Source organism: Mirounga leonina, unplaced genomic scaffold, assembly GCF_011800145.1.
Source record: "Mirounga leonina isolate KUSES-001 unplaced genomic scaffold, KU_Mleo_1.0 Mir_151, whole genome shotgun sequence".
Taxonomy (NCBI): domain Eukaryota; kingdom Metazoa; phylum Chordata; class Mammalia; order Carnivora; family Phocidae; genus Mirounga; species Mirounga leonina.
In genome coordinates this window covers 67741244-67765871 of record NW_023270377.1, presented here as the reverse complement: position 1 = coordinate 67765871, position 24628 = coordinate 67741244, and the positions used below count along the sequence as shown (strand labels likewise).

The following is a 24628-nucleotide window of genomic DNA, read 5'->3' as shown; positions in this document are numbered from 1 at the left end:
TATGAGTGTGCTCATCAAAATGACATTTGTGTCATTTACTTTTTAATAAGTAGATCCTTAAATTAAACTTATATACTTATGCCAATAAAAAAAATTATGGTACCTATTTTATGTATTGGGGTTTCAGTGAAAGCCCATGACAGATTACAATTAGAGAAATGTGTCCTGAGCTTCAGTCAGTGGAGTCTGAGAAGAATTTTAATGAATATTAATTAAGATTATTATTATTTTTGTTTTTTATATGAAATGATTATATCATCCTTCAAGGTGGGGTCCACTTTTTATTGGATTTTGCTCTGGAATTAGTTCATTTATAATCAAATTTCAATACAATTTTGTCTTCCAACAGTAACTATGTGTCCTGTGGGTAGGGCAGGTGATTTATAGTCTTAAAACCATGACTCTCTTCCCTGCCCAACAATTTAAAGTTTCCTTTTATTCTATGAGTCTTCATGCTGCTGGCACCACCCCATGTGATTAAAGAAAGGCAAAAGTTGCAAGAGAGAAATTTATTTCCTCATTCAACTTTTACCTGGATGCTGATAGATAAGGATTTTCAAATAAAGTTAAATATTCACAATATATTCACAATAAACTCCATTATTCCTTCCTCACATTTAAGACACATGCCTCAATGTTTGCTGTCTCTTAGCTTGGATTGTAAAATGCTCTTTTATGGTAGGTACACTTTCTAGCTTCTGTTAGAAGAGCATCAATAATGGAATTTTACCACAACTCTCTCCACACGCCATCTATGGTTTTGGAAACGCTCTATTTGCTTTAGAAAGAATCAAAATGTATTTTCTTATAGATGGCCCCTATCCAGATAATATTGGAAAGATGATTTATGTTGTAATGTGATTTGTTTCGCTTAGCGTAGCTGTAGAGGGGTACATTCCTAAAGGCAGGCTGAAAAGGGCACTATAAGGAAGACAATCTGAGTGTGTTAAATGATTCCCCTAAACAGCAAGTTAATCATATGAACAAGTTTGGTAACTATGATAATTGACATTAGGAAATTTTCTGAGAAAATTCTCTGGTTCATTAAATACACTTAGATCTTGACAAATTAGGATTAATCAAAACATAAATTAACACTCCCTATGAAACACTAAACCTCAAGTGTGATTATCAAATAGATGATGCAAGTAATATATTAAATCTTAAGTCTCTGCCCTAAGGTACAGCCTTAATATTTTATAGCATTTTCTGATTTTGATAGAATCAGTGTTTGCCATGTGGGCATTCAGCATTTGGTAAATCTTTGCCACTTATAAGATACCAAACCTTGCTTTTTGTTGTTTCTAGAAGCTAATGTATTCCCTAATTTTGAGGTCATCCCAGATCATATTATTGCTATGCTTATGATTTATTGTTAAGGAATAGGAGGCACACATTTTTCATGTTTCCTTGGGGGATACATGCTTAATACTTCATGTTTAACCACTAATCATGATAGGTGGGTTCTTTTAGCAGTTTTAAACATTCAAGTATACATAGCCCTAGTCTGAAGCTCAAACTGCTTTGTTATCTGCTTTCTTATTTTATCTCCACATGGCTAATGAGAATAAGGAATTATTTTATTGTATAGGAAGGGCATCGTATCTGGCCAGAGTGAAGTATTATGCAATCCCAGATGAGGGGCTTGGATGAGCCTTGAGAAAGGATGAGCCTTGAGAAAATTAACTAATTTTCTATGTGTAACTTTTCAACATTTTTCACATGGTTATATCATTTAGAAGAAAATCATGAACAGAACAAAAACTTGCCACACACAGACATGGAAAACAACGTCATAAATCCTGAACAGATTTTGGTGCAAGTAAATATTCCCTGAAAAATGAAACAGTCTTTCCTCCTGCTTCTTCTCCTTGCCTCTCTGGCAGCTCTCACCACTAGTTCACAGCATGATATGTGAGATGTTTCTTTGCTTTCAGAAGCACACTCAAACTTTAAAGTGACCCCAATTAAGTCAGGGCCAAGGATGAGTTGGAGTGTGGGTAATGATGAGTAGGCAGAAAGGATTTATTGCTTTTACATACACGTCCTTGTTACCCAGCCTCTGGAGTTCTGCTAATTCAGCAAGAGCCTGACTTAAAAAGGTGCATTAGGATTTATAGTATAAGGTCCCAAGGGGAAACCATGGAACCCACTAGGGTTTCTAAAGGTAATAGGAGGGATCTGGATATTGAGAAAAAATTTCTGGACCTTCCCTTCAACCCACTACTTGAGAGAGGGAGTGATGGAAGACATTAACAGAGTATAATTATAGTGGGGTCTATTGGATGCTTTGCAAATACTTCTTCCCAAATGGATTGATTGTAAATGACCTGAACTTGCTCACAAAGAAAGGAAAAGGGGGTGCAATCTTCCAGGTAATGAAAAGAATGATTTAAGTACCACTTTGTACTTGATATGCCTTCTTTTTTTTTTTTAAAGATTTTATTTATTTATTTGACAGAGACAGAGATAGCGAGAGCAGGAACACAAGCAGTGGGAGTGGGAGAGCGAGAGCAGGCTTCCCGCCAAGGAGGGTGCCCGATGTGGGACTCGATCCCAGGACCCTGGGATCATGACCTGAGCCGAAGGCAGACGCTTAACGAATGAGCCACCCAGGCGTCCTTGATATGCCTTCTTGAACTTAAATCTAGTTTTATGTTTCAGAAACATCTCTCATGTGATAATATTTTAGAATCAAATATTTTGATTGACTTGTCAACTTTATATAAGGAATAGAGAGTGGTGATTATCCCATTTTTATATGTGAAAGCTGAAACATAAATGCATGAGGGATTTTTTTTTTTAAAGATTTTATTTATTTATTTGAGAGAGAGGATGAGAGGAGAGAGAGAGCACATGAGAGGGGGGAGGGTCAGAGGGAGAAGCACACCCCCTGCTGAGCAGGGAGCCCGATGTGGGACTCGATCCCGGGACTCCAGGATCATGACCTGAGCCGAAGGCAGTCGCTTAACCAACTGAGCCACCCAGGCGCCCTGCATGAGGGATTTTATTTGTGGAAGAACAAAGACTTCAAACTTAGGCTAGGATTCTATCAACTATTGTGACTTGCCACAGCTGTCCATTAGATTGGTTTCTAAAGTTGCTCCCAATATGTTTCCCATTCATTTAATTTATTGGTTTTATCAATAACTAACAAAGAATAGAAATGTAGCATAAATGTCCTTTTCACTTTATACCAGTTAGGGTGCAAATGTTCCTCAGAAATGTTGGGGCCAGACAGCAATTCCAATTGTTTTCTAGAGAAAGTGATTACTGTATCAGGAATTATATAACTTTTTACAAAATGGGAGAACCTCTCAAAATAGTGGAAGTTCTCTTCCTCCTAACAGATTCCTCTTCTGTAAAATATATTGGTTCTTGCTACCCCAGCACTCTGAATGTTCCAGATATTGTCCCTGCACATTTCTACTTCCACCAACTGAATTTTAAACCAGCTGTGTATGTTCTGAAACTTATTTATGCTGGCTGCATTGTTAGTGGAATTATATAATTTAATCATATTTTACATAAAAGAGTAAAATATGTGTAAAAAAAAAAGAGAGCAGGTTTCCCCCGTCCCCTTGACAATACAGCTAAATGCTTTGGAAAATCTTTATAAAAGATGAGTCATTTTAAAAATTGCAACTACAGATTGCTTCTACATTAAGTGTAGATGCTTAAACATTTATAAAAGTAGAAATGTTATATTGGGCGCCTGGGTGGCTCAGTTGTTAAGCGTCTGCCTTTGGCTCAGGTCATGATCCCAGGGTCCTGGGATCGAGTCCCACATCAGGCTCCCTCCTCAGCAGGAAGCCTGCTCTCCCTCTCCCACTCCCGCTGCTTGTGTTCCTGCTCTCACTATCTCTGTCTCGTCAAATAAATAAATAAATAAAATCTTAAAAAAAAAGGTAGAAATGTTATATAGTCCATTAACTCTGACTTTAATAAAAAAAATTAGAAAAATATTAAAAAGTGACCAGAAAATCAGAAATTCATGGAAACTAAGAACCATGCTCTATGATAACATTCGGATCAAAGAAGAACTAATGGAAAAAGCAATAAAAGGAGAACATGTCATATCAAAACCACAGAAAAGCTTGCACTAAAAGGAGAATGTATGGTCTTAACACCTTCATTATTACAGAAGAAAGGCTCAAACAATGAAAGACCTTAATACAATGTTAAAAATAATAAGACAACCCACAGAAATAAAAAAGGGGGAATTAATGAAGGCAGACTCTGGAAATAAAAAGAATAGTAGCAAGTATAAATAATTCATGCAAGGCTAGTTCCTTGAACAAAATCCAATGGAATTTATAAATTTATAAATCTTTCAAAAGTCTGCTAAAGGAAAGGAGAGAGAACAAAAACACATAAGTTTAGGAATGAGAAGGCAGATGTACCTATTGATACAGAAAATACTAAGTGAGTTAGAAGAGAATCCTACATGCAATTTTACAACTTTGAAAGCCTAGATGAGATGGATGAATTTTTCACAAAACATACATTACCAATATTGACCAAGGAAGAAATAGAATACATAATTACCACAGTAGAGTTGGAATGGTGATTAAAGACCTACTATGAAAACCTCCAGGACCATATGGTTTTACAGATGATTTCTTTCTAACAGTTTAAGAGCATATAAGTGTATACCAATATCATTATAAAATAGATGCAAAATTCTAAATAATTTACTAACCAACAAAATCAACAAAGAATCAGAAATTCTATGACCAAGTAGGATTGATTTCAGAAATGCAAAGACATTTTAAAAGTATTAGTCTTAATGGTGAAGTTACTTTTATTGAAGTCAGCTATTACCATTCAAAATTGTTTTGGAGGATCTAGTAAACTCGAAATCATAATACCCAGTATTTGAAAAGAGAGACTGAATCTATTTTTTTTTAATGCCATTGATATGACTGCATATCTAGAACATCCAAGAGTAAATCCTCAAGGAAATACCTCCAAACCCCCAAACTAAACCAAATTATATTAAACTAAGAAAAAGTCCTAACAAAACAAGATGGGGAATTTGTTAAGGTGGCTGTAAAGAAGAGAGTTTCACTCCTTATTATCTATAAGCTGGTAAAAATGGAAATGTGTAATGTGTTTCATTTGTTCAACTGACTATGCAGTATAAAATTTAAAAATAAATGTAATATTAAATATATAAGAATTTCTAAGAAGAAAATTATGACATTTTATTGAAGGAGATTATATTTTTAAAGATCTAAACCAGTGGTTCTCAATCTTGGCTACATATTAGAATAGACTTATAAAAATACTGATGCTTAGGCTTCATTATAAGCAATTCTGATTTAATTGTTGTAGAGTGGATCTGAAAGCACTGAAATTTGTTTAACACATTTCAGATGATTTTAATGTGCAGCATGGGTGAGCACTTAATATTTGAATTCCAAAGTTATGTAAAAATTAATGTAAAATTCATAGGAAGGAAAGGGATAGCAACAGACTTACGATATAGTCTCTAGCTTTCCTGAGGAACACCTGGAAAGAAAGGTGACCAGCCAATGACAAAACAGTGGTGACCTGCTCCTGGCAAACACACTAAGGGTGTGGGGTATTTCTTATCTATGGAGTGTTTTTAGCAGGATGTATGTAATCTAAATTACTTACGGTAAACAAACCTTTCACCAATAGATTATAGGACATGACTTCCTGGAAAATGTCATGTAGGCTATGTAACTTCCAGACTATAAAGTGTAGAAGTTTAATGATCAAAGGAGTTTCATTTTGCTTAAGTGTTATGTCATTACATACACTGTTTAAGGACCTCCTATGTTACACTGAGCCAGAACACATACTAATATGATAAGGAAGGATCTCCATATTTTGTTTATGCCCCACGATTACATACAGTCTTGAAATTGTTGGTAAACCTTTATGTTGGTTACAATTTCTGACTCTCATTAGCCAGAGTTGACAATCTGATCTTTGGGTTATCTCAAAAGCCAACATGGATGGGGCGCTTGGGTGGCTCAGTCGTTAAGCGTCTGCCTTCGGCTCAGGTCATGATCCCAGGGTCCTGGGATCGAGCCCTGCATCGGGCTCCCTGCTCCACGGGAAGCCTGCTTCTCCCTCTCCCACTCCCCCTGCTTGTGTTCCCTCTCTCGCTGTGTCTCTCTCTGTCAAATAAATAAATAAAATCTTAAAAAAAAAAAAAAGCCAACATGGAGTTTGTTGTAATTGAATAAAAATAGTCATATATCTTATCTGGAAGAATAAGTAATCTCAAGTAGCTAGGGAAATAAGAAAGACAAGATTAGTTAGGGTTGACCTACTTTGTCAGATATTAAAGCATAGTATAAAGTCACTAAGTATAAATCATTATTCTATTGCCATAGGAATGAACTAATAGAGACCGTTTGACAGTAAAGGTATATACACCAATTATATCTGACAATTTAATGTATAAATAAGGTGGTATTTCAGATCAATAGAAAAAGAACGACTTATTTATATTCTACCAGTACTACTTCTATTCATGTAAAGAAAATAATTTACAAGACTAAATTTCAAACAGAACACAGAATTTTCTTTCTAATTACACAACAGAATTTATAAGAAAATCCAGGAAACTACTTGTATCATCCATAGGTTTAGCAGGACCTTTGAAAATCAGGACAAGATCTCTGAACTATATAAGAAAAGTTGACTAACTGTACCATACTAAAAAAAAAAAACCTTAAATCCAAAAGATATTTTTAACAAAACCAACACATTGACAAGATATTGGAAACAAATTGCAATATAGATGACAAATAAAGCGTTAGTATCTGTAATTCATGAAGATTTCTTATAAAATAAGAAAAAGGTAACCAAAAACTATGCAAAAATGCTACTATATATAGGTAATTTATAGAGGAAACATCCTGATTAACCATACCTGCTTTATTATAATGCTCTGACCTCACTGCTTGGTGTCTGCTATTCAATATTAAGCACTGGTCATAGAGCAGACAAAATTAGAGTTAGATTCTGGGCTAAAGCCCCCATCTTAGAAAACACAACTAATGCCCCAATTTCTGGGCATCCGCACATAGTGATTCACAGTTAGAACAAGTGAGGGCTAGAAATGGAACTCCATGATTCAAATACAATAATTATACTTATGTGGAGTGAGTCTTTGACTTATCTTCCCACTCTGGTAGATGGTTCTAGCTACTGGTATCTTTCAGTTCTGTGTGTGTTATAGAGCATTCTGATCTGAGAAAATTATCAGTGGAGTGGAAAAAAATGAACTAACATAGCTCCAGAGCATTAAAACCATCTGGGTTACTGGGCCCTGAATAAGAAAGATTCTTATCATTCCTAAATTGAGTGTAGACGTCTACTGGGGGTGGCCCACCTGCCCAACAGGAGCCCAAGATGCAAACAAAAAAAGAAGGATTTTGTTTTGTTTTGTTTTTTGTTTTAGAAATACCTGCTACGAAAGAGGCAATGATTATTTATTTTTTCCATTCACACTCATCCCCTTGGGTAGCAAAATGTCTAAACCAAGAAAAACAATTAAGATATACATAAATTCCTCTTAAGGCTGTAAGAACAATTTGCATGGATGAACTTACTTTTGCTTATTTTCACCCTTAAAAAATGATTTCAAAACCTCTGACATATTGGGTGGAATATCGACATATCCATTTCGATATAAATATCCAGGCCCCTGTAATATCTCAGGTAACTCTTCCATTAAAGAAAATACTGGATTTTTATTTCGGGAGAAATTGTGAATGGCTTGATTTCATTAAGTTTGATAAATGCTGAGTTACTCTAATATCTGAATTAAAAGTGGCTTAAAGTCATATTTACAAAGAGTATTTTAAAACTGAGTTTTGATGACTCTCTGTATTTTTATTTTTGGTTAAACCCGTGTGGAATATTAAGTGCTCTTAAAATTGAATTGAATTTGAATTACTCCTGCGTTTCTACAACGCCAAAGAAAGTACTTGAAAACACATCACATTCTCCAGCACAAGAAAATGCCCTCTAGAGTCCTGTTTGAATAGTACCATTATTTTAAAGAGTTAAAAAATAATTTGAGACGCCATTTCCACTATCCCACTACTGGAAGAGGAACATTATTAATGAATGGAGAAACTGTAGTATGTTCATTGTCTCATTACACATTTTTCATGTGTAAAGCCTGAGGCCATGCTGTCATTTCTCTTGGCTCAGAACCCACTAGAGATAAGATCCTACTGTTAAGAACTCCCTTCGCACAGATGCAGCATGGTGCCAGCTGTAAATAAGTCTTTCTTGATAATGGTTGGAGACCAGGATGAAGTGACCATAATCATTTGTGAAACATGACTGAGCACATATCATTTGCGACATGAAAATACCAGATGCTTGTCTTAAGCTTGATATTGTTCACGTCAGGGGGGCTCCAGATGGCATTTATTGTTCTCTGTGGTATTTTTGAGACTTTAGAGTGAATAGGTTGGTGAAAAATAGGAAGGACATGTGCCTTGTCCTTTCTTAAGCACCTGTTGTTCAGGTACTATCTACAGTGGGCAAGTATGTGTGCTAGTAGATTTCTTGCTAGTGCAAAATTTTATTACCTACATAATTTCTGTAGAACCAGGCAGTTCCTGTTAACTAATCAACATGTCTATGAAAACATCTTTTAAAGTACATTGTAGATGACTATTTTAATTCAACTCCTAAAGGTAAGCAAGTATTTCTTCACAGAAAACCAAAAGATGTCACCAGTCCTACGGATCATTATCATTTAAATGCAGGTTTTTACCAGTCTCCATGCCCTATTTTGAAATGTGTGAATTTATTTGCTAGGCTGTGTAGAGAAGCAGCATGTCTTTCAAAGTTTGGCAATATTTTCAATGCATTTTGCACATTGACTGCTGATTTTGAACCTATGCTTCTTTGTTAAAATATTACTGGTCAAATAAAAAATAATCAATGCAAATTATACAGGCTCACCCATGTAAAAATTTTGTTGTGCTATTGATATCTTTCAATGTAACTGATTTTATTTTCTGAAGAATTCTTAGAAACAGAATCCTTGCCACTAGAGGAACAAATATGTGGGCACCATATTTTTAATCATTTTATTAAGCTTTACGACTAACGAGTCAAAGGTTTTTCATTGATTCTATTTATCAACCTGACTATATAAAGGATCATTAGGAAAAGTTGAGGGATAAAAACAGTATGGTGAAGACAAGCCATGCTATTTTGTATATTTTGCTTTACATTTCCAATGAGGTTTAATGTCACAATGATTGTTTTTATATGAGTTGCTAACTGAAAGAACTCATCATTGCTTTTCACTATGGTGTATCAAAACAGTCTGAGTGAAGGAGATTTGAATACAAAGGTCTGGCATAGATGAAGTCATTTCGGTAAGTGTAGAGAATGGGTACGACAAAATTTTCATTGGCATAGAGTTAGATTGAGAATGCAGATATAATCAATGTTAGTAGTTAGTATTTAAGTAGATAGTAGCTAGTAGTAAGTTTTAGTAGTAGTAGGTAGTTAGTAGCTAGTAGTTAAGGTCAGTAGTAGAGTTAGCAAAGGGTACTCTGACGGGTAGCAGAGGAGCTATAAAAGAGACTTGGAAGGAAAGGAAATCAGATTTTCACTAAGATGCTTCTTAGACATCACATCAACTCCAAAGAGTAAGAATTTCTATTAAACAATATGCCATTATTTATTAATTTCATTTCCATTTTGATTGGCTTTGTTTGTTGGGGGCATTATAAGTGAATGCTTTGTCACTGAGAGTCTCACTGTGGTTCTAAGCATTTTTAGCCTGAGGTTGACTTTTGATTGAAATCTATAAAAATTCTCCCCCTCTTTAACTCTTCTCTTATTTTATACCTTCTCCCTGCTGAGGACTCAATCTACTATCTGCTTAACCAAGGAGACTGGACCATGTAGTGTTAGTCCATTGAGTTTTCTCCTTTACTCCTCAAAGCCAGTGCCTTTACCCTCTCTCTTTTCATTCCTGCCTGTCTTTAAGGAAAACTTGTATATCTACCCTGCTGGAGCATTCATCCCTCTTCCTATGTTCTTATTCCAACTCCTTTCTATGTCTGCTTTTCAAAATTTTCTCCACTAATGCCTCAGGATAAAAAAAAAGTCACTTTTCCTTTTCTTCCTAAAATAAATTAAACAAAGTTGTTTCTGGACTACCTGCCTTAACTCTTTCTTGTGCTTCCCCACATATGATCCTCTATTCCTGTTTTAGTTTTCACTGGAAATGATCCCCTTCTGTTCTCTGCCATCAACAATTCATCATCAAAGAAAACTAGATGCCTGATCAGAAAGCAAAAGAGGCAGCAGATAGGTTAGAATCTCCATCCTCAAGCGGAAAAACTCCCATAGTAATTGTTCTATACATTTAGCATATTTGAGTTCTGGTGCTTTAAACACATTTGACAATGACAAGTGTAATGAAATTGCAGAGAGGTTAAGTGACTTGTCCAAGATTAGTGGCAAATTGAAGAGCTAGTGTTTAGGTCTTCTGAATTCCTATTCCTAATTTGTTTTATATTATTAGGCATTAATGGTGGGACATTTTTAAAGTAAGAAATAAAATTCTTCATTAAGTGTTCATAAAATTTTTTCTTCCATGTCAATGTATTTTTAAATTCTGAAGTAGTTTCTGTCATGAATGATTTATCTCTCTCCATCCAAAACGATGTATAGAGCATGGTTATTGGGATTCTTCTTCATTCAAGCCAGGCTGTTGTATGTGATATGAAGAAACTTGCCTCTACACTGACATGGAAGATGATTTTCAGTTCTTGCCCATGTTGTAACTAAAATCAATGTTGGAAAATGTCAGAAAGTTTCAGACTGGGTCAGAAGACAGCTTTGATTGGAGGACATTTCTTGAGATACCTTCAGTCTTAATCTGAGAAAGTATCTCCTCTTCCCCTAACTAGGCAAATTTGGAGGAGAAGAAGGGAACAGGTTACCAGAATTGACTTATAAATATTTTTTAGATAATTTTCACTATTCTTAAGCCTGACATCAGACACAAAAGAACACTTTCCTTTCTCTAACTTCATTCTCCTGACCCTTTTCCTTTTGTATTCTGAACCATTTCGTTCCATTGAAAGGGAGCCCATAAAGGTCCCCTGAATGTTTTTGGTTCTGGACCATTCTGGCAATGGCTATTTCAAAAAAAGCAAAAGATCCAGGGAATAAGAAATATGGCTGCACATTTTAGGTAGATTCTTTTCTATGTTTTGAAATCTATCAAGGAATCAAGTGTTTGGGGTTATGAAAAATAATTTTGAGTCAATTAATACAGTGTGATTGGAAAACTTGTACCTAATTTTGATATGGTTGAACAGCAAAAAAAATGACCTGAAATGTTTCATGAGAAATTATATTTAAGGTTATACTTAAACAAAATAATATGAAATGCTGATGTAAAATACAACAGTTTGATGTACTTTTATGTATCACAATACATAAATTTAAATCACTTTAAATTATTACTAAATTATTATTTAGTTAACAATAAATTAATAAGACACAGGGATTATAACAATGTGGTTTTGGAGGTAAAAAAATCCACTTTGATTTCTTCTTTTTTTTAAATCTCTCAATAGTCTAAGAGTACAGTTGCTTTTCTCTAACTTTGTTACATACGTTGTGCTTAATAAACAAGCATCTTCCATTTGCTGAGTTTTCAGTTATCTTGCACTTTGATTTTTTACTCACTTTGTAGTCACAAGATGAGAAATGGAGACACTGTGTACAAACAAGAAGTTCGTGCAAAGTCAAGCTCTCAAAACCACATGCAAGACTCAGTGGCACATGGTTTAGAGCTCACACACTCCAGGATCATGTAATACAGGCATGCAGATGGGAGGAAAGAAAAGCACCTACATCATGAAAATAGAGGATGATGAAAGAGAATGACATTTTCTTTATGACAATTATCTAATGCAAACCGTATACCCATAACCTTGACCAGATTGGAGGAAGGCGTAGATAAGTGCCTTTTTGTTGGGAGGGGGAGACTGTATATAAATATTACTAGAGGTCAAGTTGTTGTTAAAGTTAAGGATTTCTATTCTGTACTTGGCCTCTTCCAGTTTATCTTCCCCAGTTCCTTGCTTTGTATTTCCTCTGCTACATCATGCAATAAAGATCAGAACTAACATTGGAAATCACTTAACAAGCTCTAAACCTGACAGATAACAAGGGTGTTCTCCACAATTTACACGAGAATTAAATTGGATATAAATACCTCCTGTTCTTACCGGTGGGTGTTGTGATTCCATGTGTTAAGGTGTGAAGCAGACAGGAAAGAGATAAATCTTTCATAAGTACATTGTAAATAGGCAAGTGGTATATAAACCATATTCATAGGTAATAGAGTCAAACAATGAAAGGTAAATAGTTGTCAAAAAATAGACTTTATCACAAAAATGGTCACAAAACTGGTTATATGGAGAGGGGATGTACAATAAATAATTGTTAATTACTGTTATTGAAATAATCAAAATTGAGTGACACGTATTTTGATTAAAAATTCTTGACACTGCTTCAGCCAACCCAGCATTAGAGAATCCCTAATAGTTTCTGAATGCTGATATCTTTGTTCAACAATAATACAGATGGAAATGCATAAAATGATCCATTTGTCGGTGCTTTCTTACGAGATTAAAGTGTTACCTTAGTGATAGCGATTTATCAAATGAATTTTCACACAATAACTTTGGGATAATTAGAAATAACACATGGAATTCAGTTATGCTTTTATATGAAATGTGCTTTTCAAATTAAAATTTTTATAATGGCATGTCCTTACTTCTCAGTCCAATAAATTACACACAGCTTTGATAAACTTATCCTTATATGGCTTTCAAATTGGGCAATATTTGCAATGCCTTCTGTCCTTTGACTTCTAATTTTGAACCTTTGCTTTTTTATTAAAATATTACTGGTCAAATATAAAAATGTCAATCTAAATTGGATTGGCTCACTTATGCAAAAATTGTATTATGCTGTTCATGTCATTAAATGTGAGTAGTTTTATTTTCTGAAGAATGCTTGGAAACAGGGTCTTTGCCCGGTGGAGTTGATAGATGGGAGAGCATCATATTTTTAATCTTTCTTAATAGGTCTGTGATATGCCACAGAATTTGGATGTGTCACATAATTTATCTTTAGGAATCAGTCTCTATAGCCAAACAGGTCAAAAGAATGTGTGCCATTCACCTAATAATAAAAAGTGCTCTTTAGACCATGGTCATGTTATTAATTAGGTTGATTTTTAAAGAATTGATAGAGGTGGGAAGAATTATGAAAAGTGACTGTTGATGTTGAATTTGCTTAAAAGTTATGAAGAATTCCATATTTCCCCTTTGAAAGGAAAGATGCATTAAACCAGGTACAGTAAAAGGGCACATAGTTAATTGTTGTAAATATAAAAAAATTTGTCCTTAACAGAAACATGAAACTTCCTATGATAAAATGTTTACAGCATGCTTAAGCTCCCTAACCTCTCCTACAAATCCTCAGTGTCCTGTTTTTCTATTTTTTTTTTTTTTAAGGAATGTTAACTTTGGATTTCTGTTTGGGGATATCATAGTGGTTGTTACTGTTTACTTGTCAAATCTTAATGCACATGGGTCCAACTATTTTTTGGGGTGCTGGCAGCTAGGACATGTGGTGAAAGCCCAAATCCTATGTTAGCAATATTCTCTCTAACTGAAGTGGGAATTTACTACACACAGTTATATCAGTTTGCATCATGTTATAATGCCTTTGCCACACAATATAACTAGATATAGCACCATGCAATGCCATGAATTGAGAATGAGAGACTATCTCCAGGGGAGAAAATAAACATCCGAGAGGAAAACAAAAGCAAGGGGTTCAAAGCTGGTGAGACTGGTTTTCCCATTGGACTGTAGCTATTATGCCTGAGGTACTTCCATTTTGGAAAAAGGAATACATACCATGTTCATGTCAATGCCATTGGTGTATGTCCACGCGTGCTGGAAATATTCTTCAAGCCGTTGCCTCAGAGGGTTGGGAATTTGGTGAAAGCGGATGAACTCTTTTACTCGAAGCATCTGCATGTGGTACCTGGCAGTTCCCGAGTATAGTCTTTGGATAATTGCAGATACATTCCCAAAAATGCTTGCATACATTAGTGCTGGATTGGATAAAAAACAAAGTTATGGGGGAAGACTGCACTTTGGCTTTATTACATCTTGTGAGAATCTCAAGTATGTAGATGTTTTTATTATCTCAATCCAGTTGTAAGGATTTACCACTGGCCCACAGGGAAAAAAAAATAAGCCAATATTGCTGTAAATTTTATAATTTTGATAACAAATCTGGAGAGGATAATCTCCTAATTCACCATGGATTCTAAATTAAAATATAAACTCAGATTGTTTACACTATCAACTATCAGCCTATGATCTGGAGTATTGATTAGAGATAAAAATGCCTCTAGAATAAACATTTTCTTTGTAATATAATAAGGATGTATGTCATAGGGTTACCACAGATATGTTTTCTGGAACTGGAGTTAAAAGGTTAATTTTTAAATTTTTAAATTGTGACATCTCTGCCTCTCAGCCTCAAACCTAACCTATTAATATTAAAAATCTATTATAAATCTTAAGATTATTTTGAATACTTTGGTTTTGCTAAAGAATGATAGATTGTTCTAAGGAACTCATCATTTCCTTAGAGTATTTATTTGTATACAATTTTTTAATCTATTAGAATTCATTTTTACAGTATTTCTACAGTATTTCTAGATGAAAAATAGATACCCCTGGCTTAGAATATGAGGATAGAATTTTATTTTTGTAGAAAAAAAACAGGATACACATTTTTCTTTCATCTGTGAGAAGAAAGAAACTGCTATAACAATCCTTGCTATACATTTCAGTACTTAGGTTGCGTACCCTTTTAAGTGGTTTCTGGCCTAATCTTTATGACTTAACATAAGTTTTTTGAGTATCTTCTCTTTCCTTTTATATTTGTATTCAGTTTTTAGTAATTCTAAAAAAGTGCTATATTCTGTACAGAAAGTCAAATCATGATAAATGGTCTGTATTTTGATCTTTGGGCATGTGTCCAAACTGTAGAGAGAAGGTAGCGAATGTTTAAGACACTGGAACTGCTCTATCCCGAGCAGGTGGTAAAAAATGAACAGCTTAAAGTATTTGATTCAACTGAATTCAACCAACAAATCCAGCCCCCCCCCCCCCCCCCCCCGGAAACACACTTTTTACAAACTGTTACTTCTATAAACCACTTAATCATTTTTGAAGTAGATTTTGGCCAGATTCAGGTTAAGCATTTTAAAACAACTTATCTTCCTGGTCATTTGCTTTCTTTTCCATCTTATCTTTGTCTCTTGGTTAGTATGGTCCTTGTTTACCATATATATCCCAAGTAAGAGAATCACAGAGAAAGGAGTGGTCTCTTGTTTTTATCTATTTAAGGGGATGAGAGTTGGGGAGATCTGTAGTGAGCCTGAATTGGGATGTGTGAAAGACAATAATTCTCAGTAAGATAGATAAGCTGTTTTGGTTGGATCTTCCACAGAAAAAAGACTTGAGCCTAATCTGAGTAAATGAAAAGTTGATTAAGAAGAGAGTTAGCAATACTTGCCTGAAACTAATTCTTGTGATTCAAGGAAATTCATGTGAAAAATGTATTTTACTCATCCTAATTGTAGTGTTGGAAATATTTATGCATGCTGTTATATCTCCAAAGTATCTATCATTTTTTCAGGAAGTAGTTTAGTTAGTACAGATTAAGTTAACTTGATTTAATCAGAGGGCACATAATCAATGCCAGTTATTTTACCTAAACCACATAATTACTTGGAGGAGAGTAATTATTTATTTTGTTTCATTTCCATATTGTGGTTTTATCTCCATACTGCCATAAAAATGAAACAAAACATTAGTTTGGATCATAAACAGGCATTTCTACTTGTTGACAAGATGGCAAAGTCTAGATTATAAGCATATAGTTGAATACATGAATAACATGTATTTCTCTTAGCTAATTCTATGTGATGGTTTTTTAAATTATAATGAATGCATGAATTATTTTTTCTAATTTTTTAGGAGCAACTGGAGCTAAAAGCTGTAAGCAAGAGAGCAGCACAACATAATCATATTCTTTATATATCACTTACTTAATGCCCATCAATTGGCATAAAATATGAGTCAAAAGCAAGATGGCAGACTATATAAGGATATTTCTCTCCTCAACTCAATAGGGACCTTTCCTCAATAGGGAGTTCTAATTTCATCAAATGGTTTGTTTTAGGTTTAGATATTATAGAAATAAAGCAGGTATATCCTAAAACTTCTTTTAGCACACCACCCCCAAAATCTGATATGCTAACCGAACTAATGAATTTAGTTGGTCATTAGGCATTAGCTGAAATGTGCCTACAGAACAAATACACTTGTTTTCTACCTATTACACAAACTTTTAAAAAGTTTTAACTTAGAAAATTAGATGTTTTAAGCATGTAATTACAAATAATAAAATAAATCTGTCTTGTACAGCTCAATTAATTTTGACAAACGTATACACTGCTACAAACACAATCAAGATATGGAACACTTCTATCACCCCAAAAGATTCCCTTGTGTTTGTTGGCTGCCTACACACTCACTTTAGAACCTACACAATCACTGAGCTCCAATGTATGTCATTACAGATTAGTTTGCATTCCCTAGGTTTTCATATAAATGGAATCATAATGTATATATTAATTTGTGTCTGACTTCTTTTGTTCAATGTCTTTGAAATTAATTCTGTTGTATGTATCAATAATTTGTTCTTTTTTTTTTTCACTCTGGTTTGCATTGCATGGCTCTACCAGCTTATCTCTTCTGTTGACAGAAATCCCACTGTTTCTAGGTTTTGGCTATTATGAATAAAACTGCCATGAACATCTGTGTACAAGTCTTTGTGTGGGCACATATTTCCATTTCCCTTTAAACATCTAGGACTGGAAATGTGTGGTATGTATAACTTTATAAGAAACTGCTAGACTGTTTCTCAAACTTGTGTCAATTTATACTCCCTCCAGCAATTATAGTAATGTCAATTGTTCCTGACTCAACAGCTGGTATTACCAGTCTTTGATTTTAACCTTGTAGTGGGCGTGTAATATCTAACTTGAGTTTTCATTTGCATTTCCTGATGACTAATGACATTTTTTCCTGTACTTATTGGCCATTCATATATCTTGAAATGTCTATTTAAATCTTTTGCTCATTTTTAAAATCGAGTTGTCTTTTATTGTAGAATTGTAAGAAATTATATATTCTGGATACAAGTCTTTTTTTTTTTAGATCTAAGTATTGAGAATATTTTCTTCTAGTCTATTACTTGCTTGTTCCTTTTCTTAACAGTGTCCTTTGAAAAGTTAAAGTTACTAATTTTGATGAAATCCAATTTATCAATTTCTATTGTATGGCTCAGGATTTTTTGTTTCACTTTTGGTAATTTGTATCATTCAAAGAACTTTTCTATCACATCTAAATTGTCATACTTATTATAATAATTTGTAATGTTATTTTATTATTCTTTTAATATCTTTATAATGGGTAGTAATATCTCTCCTTTCATGTAAGACATTGGTAACTTATGTCTTTTGTCTCATCAGTCTAACTGGAAGACTGGCTCTTTTAAAGAGCCAGAATATACTCCTATTAATTTTCTCTAATGTTTGTATGATTTATATTTTATTAACTTTTGCTCTTATCTCTATTTCTTCTATTTATATGTTTAGTTTGCTTGTCTTAAAATAGAAGCTTAGATCTTTGATTTTAGACCTTTCTTTTTAGATAAAAACACTTAAAGCTACACGTTTATCTCTGAGCATGTTTTTAGCTGTCTCACACATTTTGATACATTTTATTTTCATTTTCATTCATTTAAAATATTTTCTAATTTTCCATGTGATTTTTTCTTTGAACCGTAGGTTATTTGGAGGTGTGTTACCTACTTTCTTTCCAAATATCTATGTCTATCACTTTTTCTTTTCTTTCCTTTTCATTTCTTTTCTTTCTTTTCTTTCTCTCTTGCCAATTTCTGGTTTCTCTTATGGTCAGAGATATACTCTGTATGATTCAATAATTTTAAGTTTGTTGAGATTTCTTTTTGGTTCAGAATATGACCTGTGTTGGGGCACATGGGTGGCTCAGTTGGTTAAGTGTCTGCCTTCAGCTCAGGTCATGATCCCAGAGTCCGGGGATCAAGCCCTGCATTAGGTTCCCTGCTCAGTGGGGAGCCTGCTTCTCCCTCTCCTTCTGCTTGTACTCTCTCTGTCTCTGTCAAATCAATAAATAAAATTGTAAAAAAAAAAAAAGGATATTACCTGTCTTGAAGATTTGATCTGTAGTCCAGCATATGGTCTATCTTTGGTGAATGTCCCACATACACTAAAAAAGAATGTGTATCCTGCTGGTATTCTATAATTGCCAGTATGTCAAGTTAACTGATAGTATCATTCAAGTCTTTTATCTCTACTGATTTTCTGTCTGCTTATTCTATGAAACAGAGGGAGGAGTGTTAATTGCTAACTGTAACTGTAGATTTGTCTTGCGAATTTGTCTATTTCTCATTTAGGTTTGGTCAGTCTTTGGTTAATGTAATTGCTCTGTAATTGGGTGTCTATACACTTAAGACTGTGGTGTCTACTTTGTCTCTGGTAATAGTCCTTGTCCTCAAGTCTTCTTTGAAATCAATACTGCTCCTTACATTTTCTCATAATTAGTGATTGTATGTACATCGTTTTCCATTTTTTTTACCTGTCTCTTTATATTTTAAGTGTTTTCTTTAGACAAAGTATGGTTGAAACTTTTTTCAAAACAGTCTGACAATTTCTGCAGTTCAATGAGAATTTAGCTCACTTACATTTAATGAAATTATAAATGTGTCTGTGTTTAAATCTACCATTTTGCTATTTGTTTTCTCTGGGTTCCCATTTCTCTTATTTCCTACCTTTTGATTTTATTAATTTGATTATTTAATTTCATCTTCCCTATTGGCTTGTTAGCTGTGCTGTAGGAATTACAGTTTGCATTTTTTTTTAAAGATTTTATTTATTTATTTGAGAGAGAGAATGAGAGTGAGCACAAGGGGGGGGGGGTCAGAGGGAGAAGCAGACTCCCCGCTGAGCAGGAGCCCGATGCGGGACTCGATTCCGGGACTCCAGGATCATGACCTGAGCCGAAGGCAGTCGCTTAACCAACTGAGCCACCCAGGCGCCCCTACAGTATGCATTTTTAACGTATCACTCTGTACCTTAAATAATACAATATCTCTTCATGGATAATGTAGGAATCTTGTAACAATATACTTCCATTCCCCCTTCCCATTTTTATACTATTAATGTCACATTTTTAATTCTACATATGATATAAAACCTAAAATTCATTCTCCTGATTTTTGCTTTAAAAACTATTTTTTGAAGATATTTAAAAATGAGAAAAAAAAATCTTTTAAACATATCTACATATTAACCATTTTTAGTGTTCTTCATTTGTTTTTCTGGATTCAAATTTTCATCTTAATAACATTTTTTTCACCTGAAAAACTTTATTATTTCTTATACTCTGCTTATGATGAGTTATGTCAGGTTTTGTTTGTCTGTCACTTTTGAAGAATAGATTAATTGAACCAATATTTCTGTGTTGACAGATTTTGTTTTTATTTCAGCACTTTAAAGATTTTATTACATTGTCTTCTGGTTTGCATTGTTTCTAATAAGAAATATGTTCTCAACCAGATATTTTTCCTCTGTACATGATGTGTCCTATTTCTCCCCTCTCTGGTAACTTTAAGACTTTTTCTCTTTATCATTAGTTTTCAGTAATTTGAGTATGGTGTGCTTTTGTGTTTGTGTGTGTGTGTGTGCGTGTGTGTTTAACCTGTTTAGGATTCACTAAACTTCTTGGATCTGTGGTTTATAGCTTTTATCAATTTTGGAAAAATTTCAGCCATTAAAAAATTTTTTTTTTCTGGTTCCCTTCCCAATTTTCTGGGAGTCCACATACACATTTGTTAAAGTGCTTGGTATTGTCTGCTAGTTTCATTATTTCTGTCAATTCTGGTTCTGGGCTTTTGTTTGCTTTATTAAGATATAATTGACATACAATGTTATATTAGTTTCAGAAGTACAACATAGTGATTTGATATTTGTATACAGTCAGAAATGATCATCACAATAAGTCTAGTTAATATCCATCACTATACATAGTCACAGAATTTTTTTCTTTTGATGTGGACTTTTAAGATTAAAAAATTTACTTTTAGCAACTTTCAAATATACAATACAGTATTATTAACTATAATCACCATACTGTACATTACATCCCTATTTATTTATTTATTTATTTATTTAATAACTGGAAATTTGTATCTTTGATTCCTTCACCTATTTTACCTACCCCTCACCCCCAGCCTCTGGTAACCACCCATTTGTTCTCTGGATCTATGAGCTTGGTTATTTTTATTTGTTTGTGTTTTGTTTTGTTTTGTTTTGTTTAGATTTTACATATAAGTAAGATTATAGGGCATTTGTCTTTTTCTGACTTACTTCACTTAGCACATAATGCCCTCAAGGTCCATCTATGTTGTCACAAATGGCAAGATTTCATTCTTTTTTTTTCTTTTTATGGCTGAATAATATTCCATTGTATGTATATGTTACATCTTCTTTATTGATTCTGTGTTAAAATTTTTTTTGCTTCATTATTGGTTACATTTTCTTGTTTCTTAACATATCTCTTAAATTTTTAATGGATGATGGACATTGTAAATTTAACATGTTCACTGCTAGATATAAATCTTCGATATTGTTCTTGCACACAGTTAAAATATTTGTAGATCAGCCTGTTCCTTTTGAGGCTTACTTTTTAAGCTTTGCTAGGGATAGACTAACCCTAGTACTATGGCACCATTTTTCTGAAATTTTTAATGAATACCTTTGATATCCAATGAGGGCTTTTCACTCTACTGACAGGGACTTGAATATTTTTAATACATGTGTGATCTCTGGAAATTGTTCAATTTATGGTATTTCTGGTATTTATTTGACAGGCCTTGAGTTTTCCCTTATGCATTTGTGACTTAGTATTAATCAGTAGATCCAAGGAGATACCTCTGCATATTTCTGGAGCTTTTCTCTACCATAGCTGCCTCTTCTCTGGTTGTCTGTCTTGCAGATTTTAGCACTTAAAGCCACCATGACCTCTGATCTTGTTTTCTTAACTCAATGGGACCACTGGTGTCTGCTTTCGTTGCTTCTCCTTCCCATGTGGTCCAGAAAGTGACTCCAGGCAGAAGGCTGAAGATATCATGGGGCCCATCTTGTTTGCTTTCCTTCTTCAGGGATCAAAATTCCCTACTATCTGTTTTCCAATGTCTGAAAACAAGTGCCTTCTGTTCAGTTTTCTGTTATTTTCAAAAATTTTGTGGGAATATGGTAAATTTTCAGTTATTCCATTATGGCTAAAAGCAGAAATCCAGTAACTTTTTTTTACATGCTATAAAACAAGAAATTCTCCCAAGATGTTTGTCAAGAAGGTAAGAGATGGAATACATTTACCTTCATTTACTGGATAATGTATTTTTAAAATTAAATGTGTATATTATAATCTTTGAACAAAAATATAAACTTGTATAACACACAGATATGAATATATGAGCATATATTCACACTTATTTAATAGCTGCTTAAATTTTCCTTTATTTTTTGTCTTGAACTGTGTATACTTTTTTTTTTTTTAAAGATTTTATTTATTTATTTGAGAGAGAGAGAATGAGAGACAGAGAGCATGAGAGGGAGGAGGGTCAGAGGGAGAAGCAGACTCCCCGCCGAGCAAGGAGCCCAATGTGGGACTCGATCCAGGGACTCCAGGATCATGACCTGAGCCGAAGGCAGTCGCTTAACCAACTGAGCCACCCAGGCGCCCGAACTGTGTATACTTTTAAAATGAATTCTCTGGTCACTGTTCTCCGTACACAGTCAGCAGTACAACTGGTAACTGTCTTTGCAAACAGCAGCTTTTAAAATGTATCTACAGACATTTGAGTTGTTTGCATTTAGTTAGATGATACCTTTTAACGTTTATTTTTTAGTTTCCTAGAATTGTATTGTTGTAAGAGAGATGATAGGTCCCTTTGTTTTTTACAACTTGGTGTCAAATATTTCTTTTAGAATGAAGATTGGTTTTAAAGAAGCTTCGGGATGATGAGAGAGTTTAACCTGATAACTAGACTATATAAACTATAACTAGTATTAGTACATATACAATATTTTACATTATATTTTTAGATACTGTGTTTTATTTTAGGCTTAAATCAGGCCACCCACAGATCTAAGGAGTATACATTTAGTGTAGAAATATAACTAAACAAAGACAACCAAATCATTTTTTTTTTTTAAGATTTTATTTATTTGACAGAGACACAGTGAGAGAGGGAACACAAACAGGGGAGTGGGAGAGGGAGAAGCAGGCTTCCCGCCGAGCAGGGAGCCCGATGTGGGACTCGATCCCGGGACCCCAGGATCATGACCTGAGCCGAAGGCAGACGCTTAACGACTGAGCCACCCAGGCGCCCCCACAACCAAATCATTTTCTAACACAGTTGATCTGAATGGAAATATCATGTGTAGATGCATCGATATACATGAAATGGCTAAGCACATTTTGGAGCATTCTTATTAAGTTTTGAGTCTTAATTTGACTTTTTTCTTTATTTGTAGCATAACAGGTGATGATAGAACTCTCCAGGAAGGGGTGCCTGGGTGGCTCAGTCGTTAAGTGTCTGCCTTCAGCTCAGGTCATGATCCCAGGGTCCTGGGATGGAGTCCCACATCGGGCTCCCTGCTCGGCAGGAAGCCTGCTTCTCCCTCTCCCACTCCCCCTGCTTGTGTTCCCTCTCTCGCTGTGTGTCTCTCTGTCAAAGTAAATAAATAAAATCTTAAAAAAAAAAAGAACTCTCCAGGAATCCTTATAATTTTTTTCCTGTGTGACACTGAGCTCTACATAATTCCCTTTTGATTAAGGTTTGTAGAACCAAGTCCATTATTCAATAAAGTCTATTATGTGGAATGTGGTTCTATCTTACTCTACTCAGTTAACTAGAGTGTTTTCTCTTTTTCTAAAAGATGAAAAATACCTGCAGAAAACAAGTATCCTTAAAGAATCAATAGAAATAGCCTTGTGCTATGTTTAAGAAGGAAGGAAAGAAGGAAAATAGGAAGAAAGAAAGAAGGAAGGAGAAAAGACTGCCAATTATCCTGATTTAGGGATTAGAGATTGGGTATAGACCCAAATAAAGAACTGAGTTTTCCTTAATTTAAAATAATTCATATGATAAACAGTACTATGTATTTAACATTATCCTTATAAGTGATGGGAATTCCTAAGTGGTTAGCAGGTTAGAGAATTCTTTCTAGCAATTTCTAAGTTTCAAGATGCAGGTTCTGTTTTATTTATTAAAAGTGTGTATATATATATATATGTATATATATATATAAAGTATATATATTTCTACACAGGTGTTTAATTCGGAACAAACTTTTAAAAATTTTCTTAATTTGCTACCTATTTCACTAAAATTGATAATCACTATAAGGTATTTACTAGCAGTTATAATCACAGAGTGGTTGGGACTGTGTTTGTTCTGAGAGATTCAATCTCTCTGGAATGAATTTTTCTGTTTCCTAGTAGGTCCCTTTTCCATTTCTTTCTGGGTGCAAGGCTACTTCAGTGTTTATAGCCCAGACTTAGCCTGAATCTGTACAATATCTTAAAAGTTATTTCAATATAATGCTATTTGCCTATACAAATCTTACTAAAATAATAATACTAAAACTTATATATGAAAAATATATTTTAAATATAATGAACAATAAACCAGGTGAATTGATTTAAATTTCATAAATAAAACTTATCTAAGTACACTTCATTAGTCAATATGCTGTTTAAAATAAACTCTGGATCTATTTTCAGATCTGTACACCATCTAGGGATGATGCCCTTTTTTAAGCTTTAAAAATCCATTATGGATTTGTCAATTGCTGCTTGGTGTCACAGCAGTTATCTTTAGTGACTCCACAGTATGATTTTTAAAAATATTAAAACATCTTTAGTTTAATGCAAAATTTTTTTGTTTCTTATTCCAAAAACATACCTCTTAATGATGTTAATGTCATCACCCCATTACAAGGTAAAGAGCAATCACTTAAGTTTTAGCATAATATCATAGGGAAAGGAATTTTTAGTCAATAAGTGGTGAAAAATACATATATATATATTTATTTGTGTATATATCTATCTATAAATACAGATATATAAAATATGTATTTCTATTCTATATATTTTATATACAAATACATTTTTTCTTTTTAGAAACATATATATATCTATCTAGTAATGTAAACTAATCTTTCCCATTCTAATCTGGCCTCAGCTTAAAATAGAAAATAACAACTACCAATGTTTTTACAGCAGCAGAAGTGAACTACAAGTCTCAATTCCAGAATCACAAGATCCATGTCACTCCAGTTTTATGTTTGTGGTTTTCTGAGGTGCTGAAAGTCCTT

At 34.0% G+C, this 24628-nt stretch overlaps 1 protein-coding gene across 2 annotated transcripts in view; it reads right to left on the bottom strand.

The window, feature by feature from the left end:
* Positions 1 to 24628, bottom strand: part of KCNH7 (potassium voltage-gated channel subfamily H member 7) — a 474127-nt gene that overhangs the window by 32134 nt on the left and 417365 nt on the right. For both annotated transcript variants that reach the window (XM_035007888.1, XM_035007889.1), the window contains exon 9: positions 13974 to 14173. In XM_035007888.1, the coding sequence (XP_034863779.1) occupies positions 13974 to 14173 (200 nt within the window). The remainder of the gene's footprint in view (positions 1 to 13973; positions 14174 to 24628) is intronic.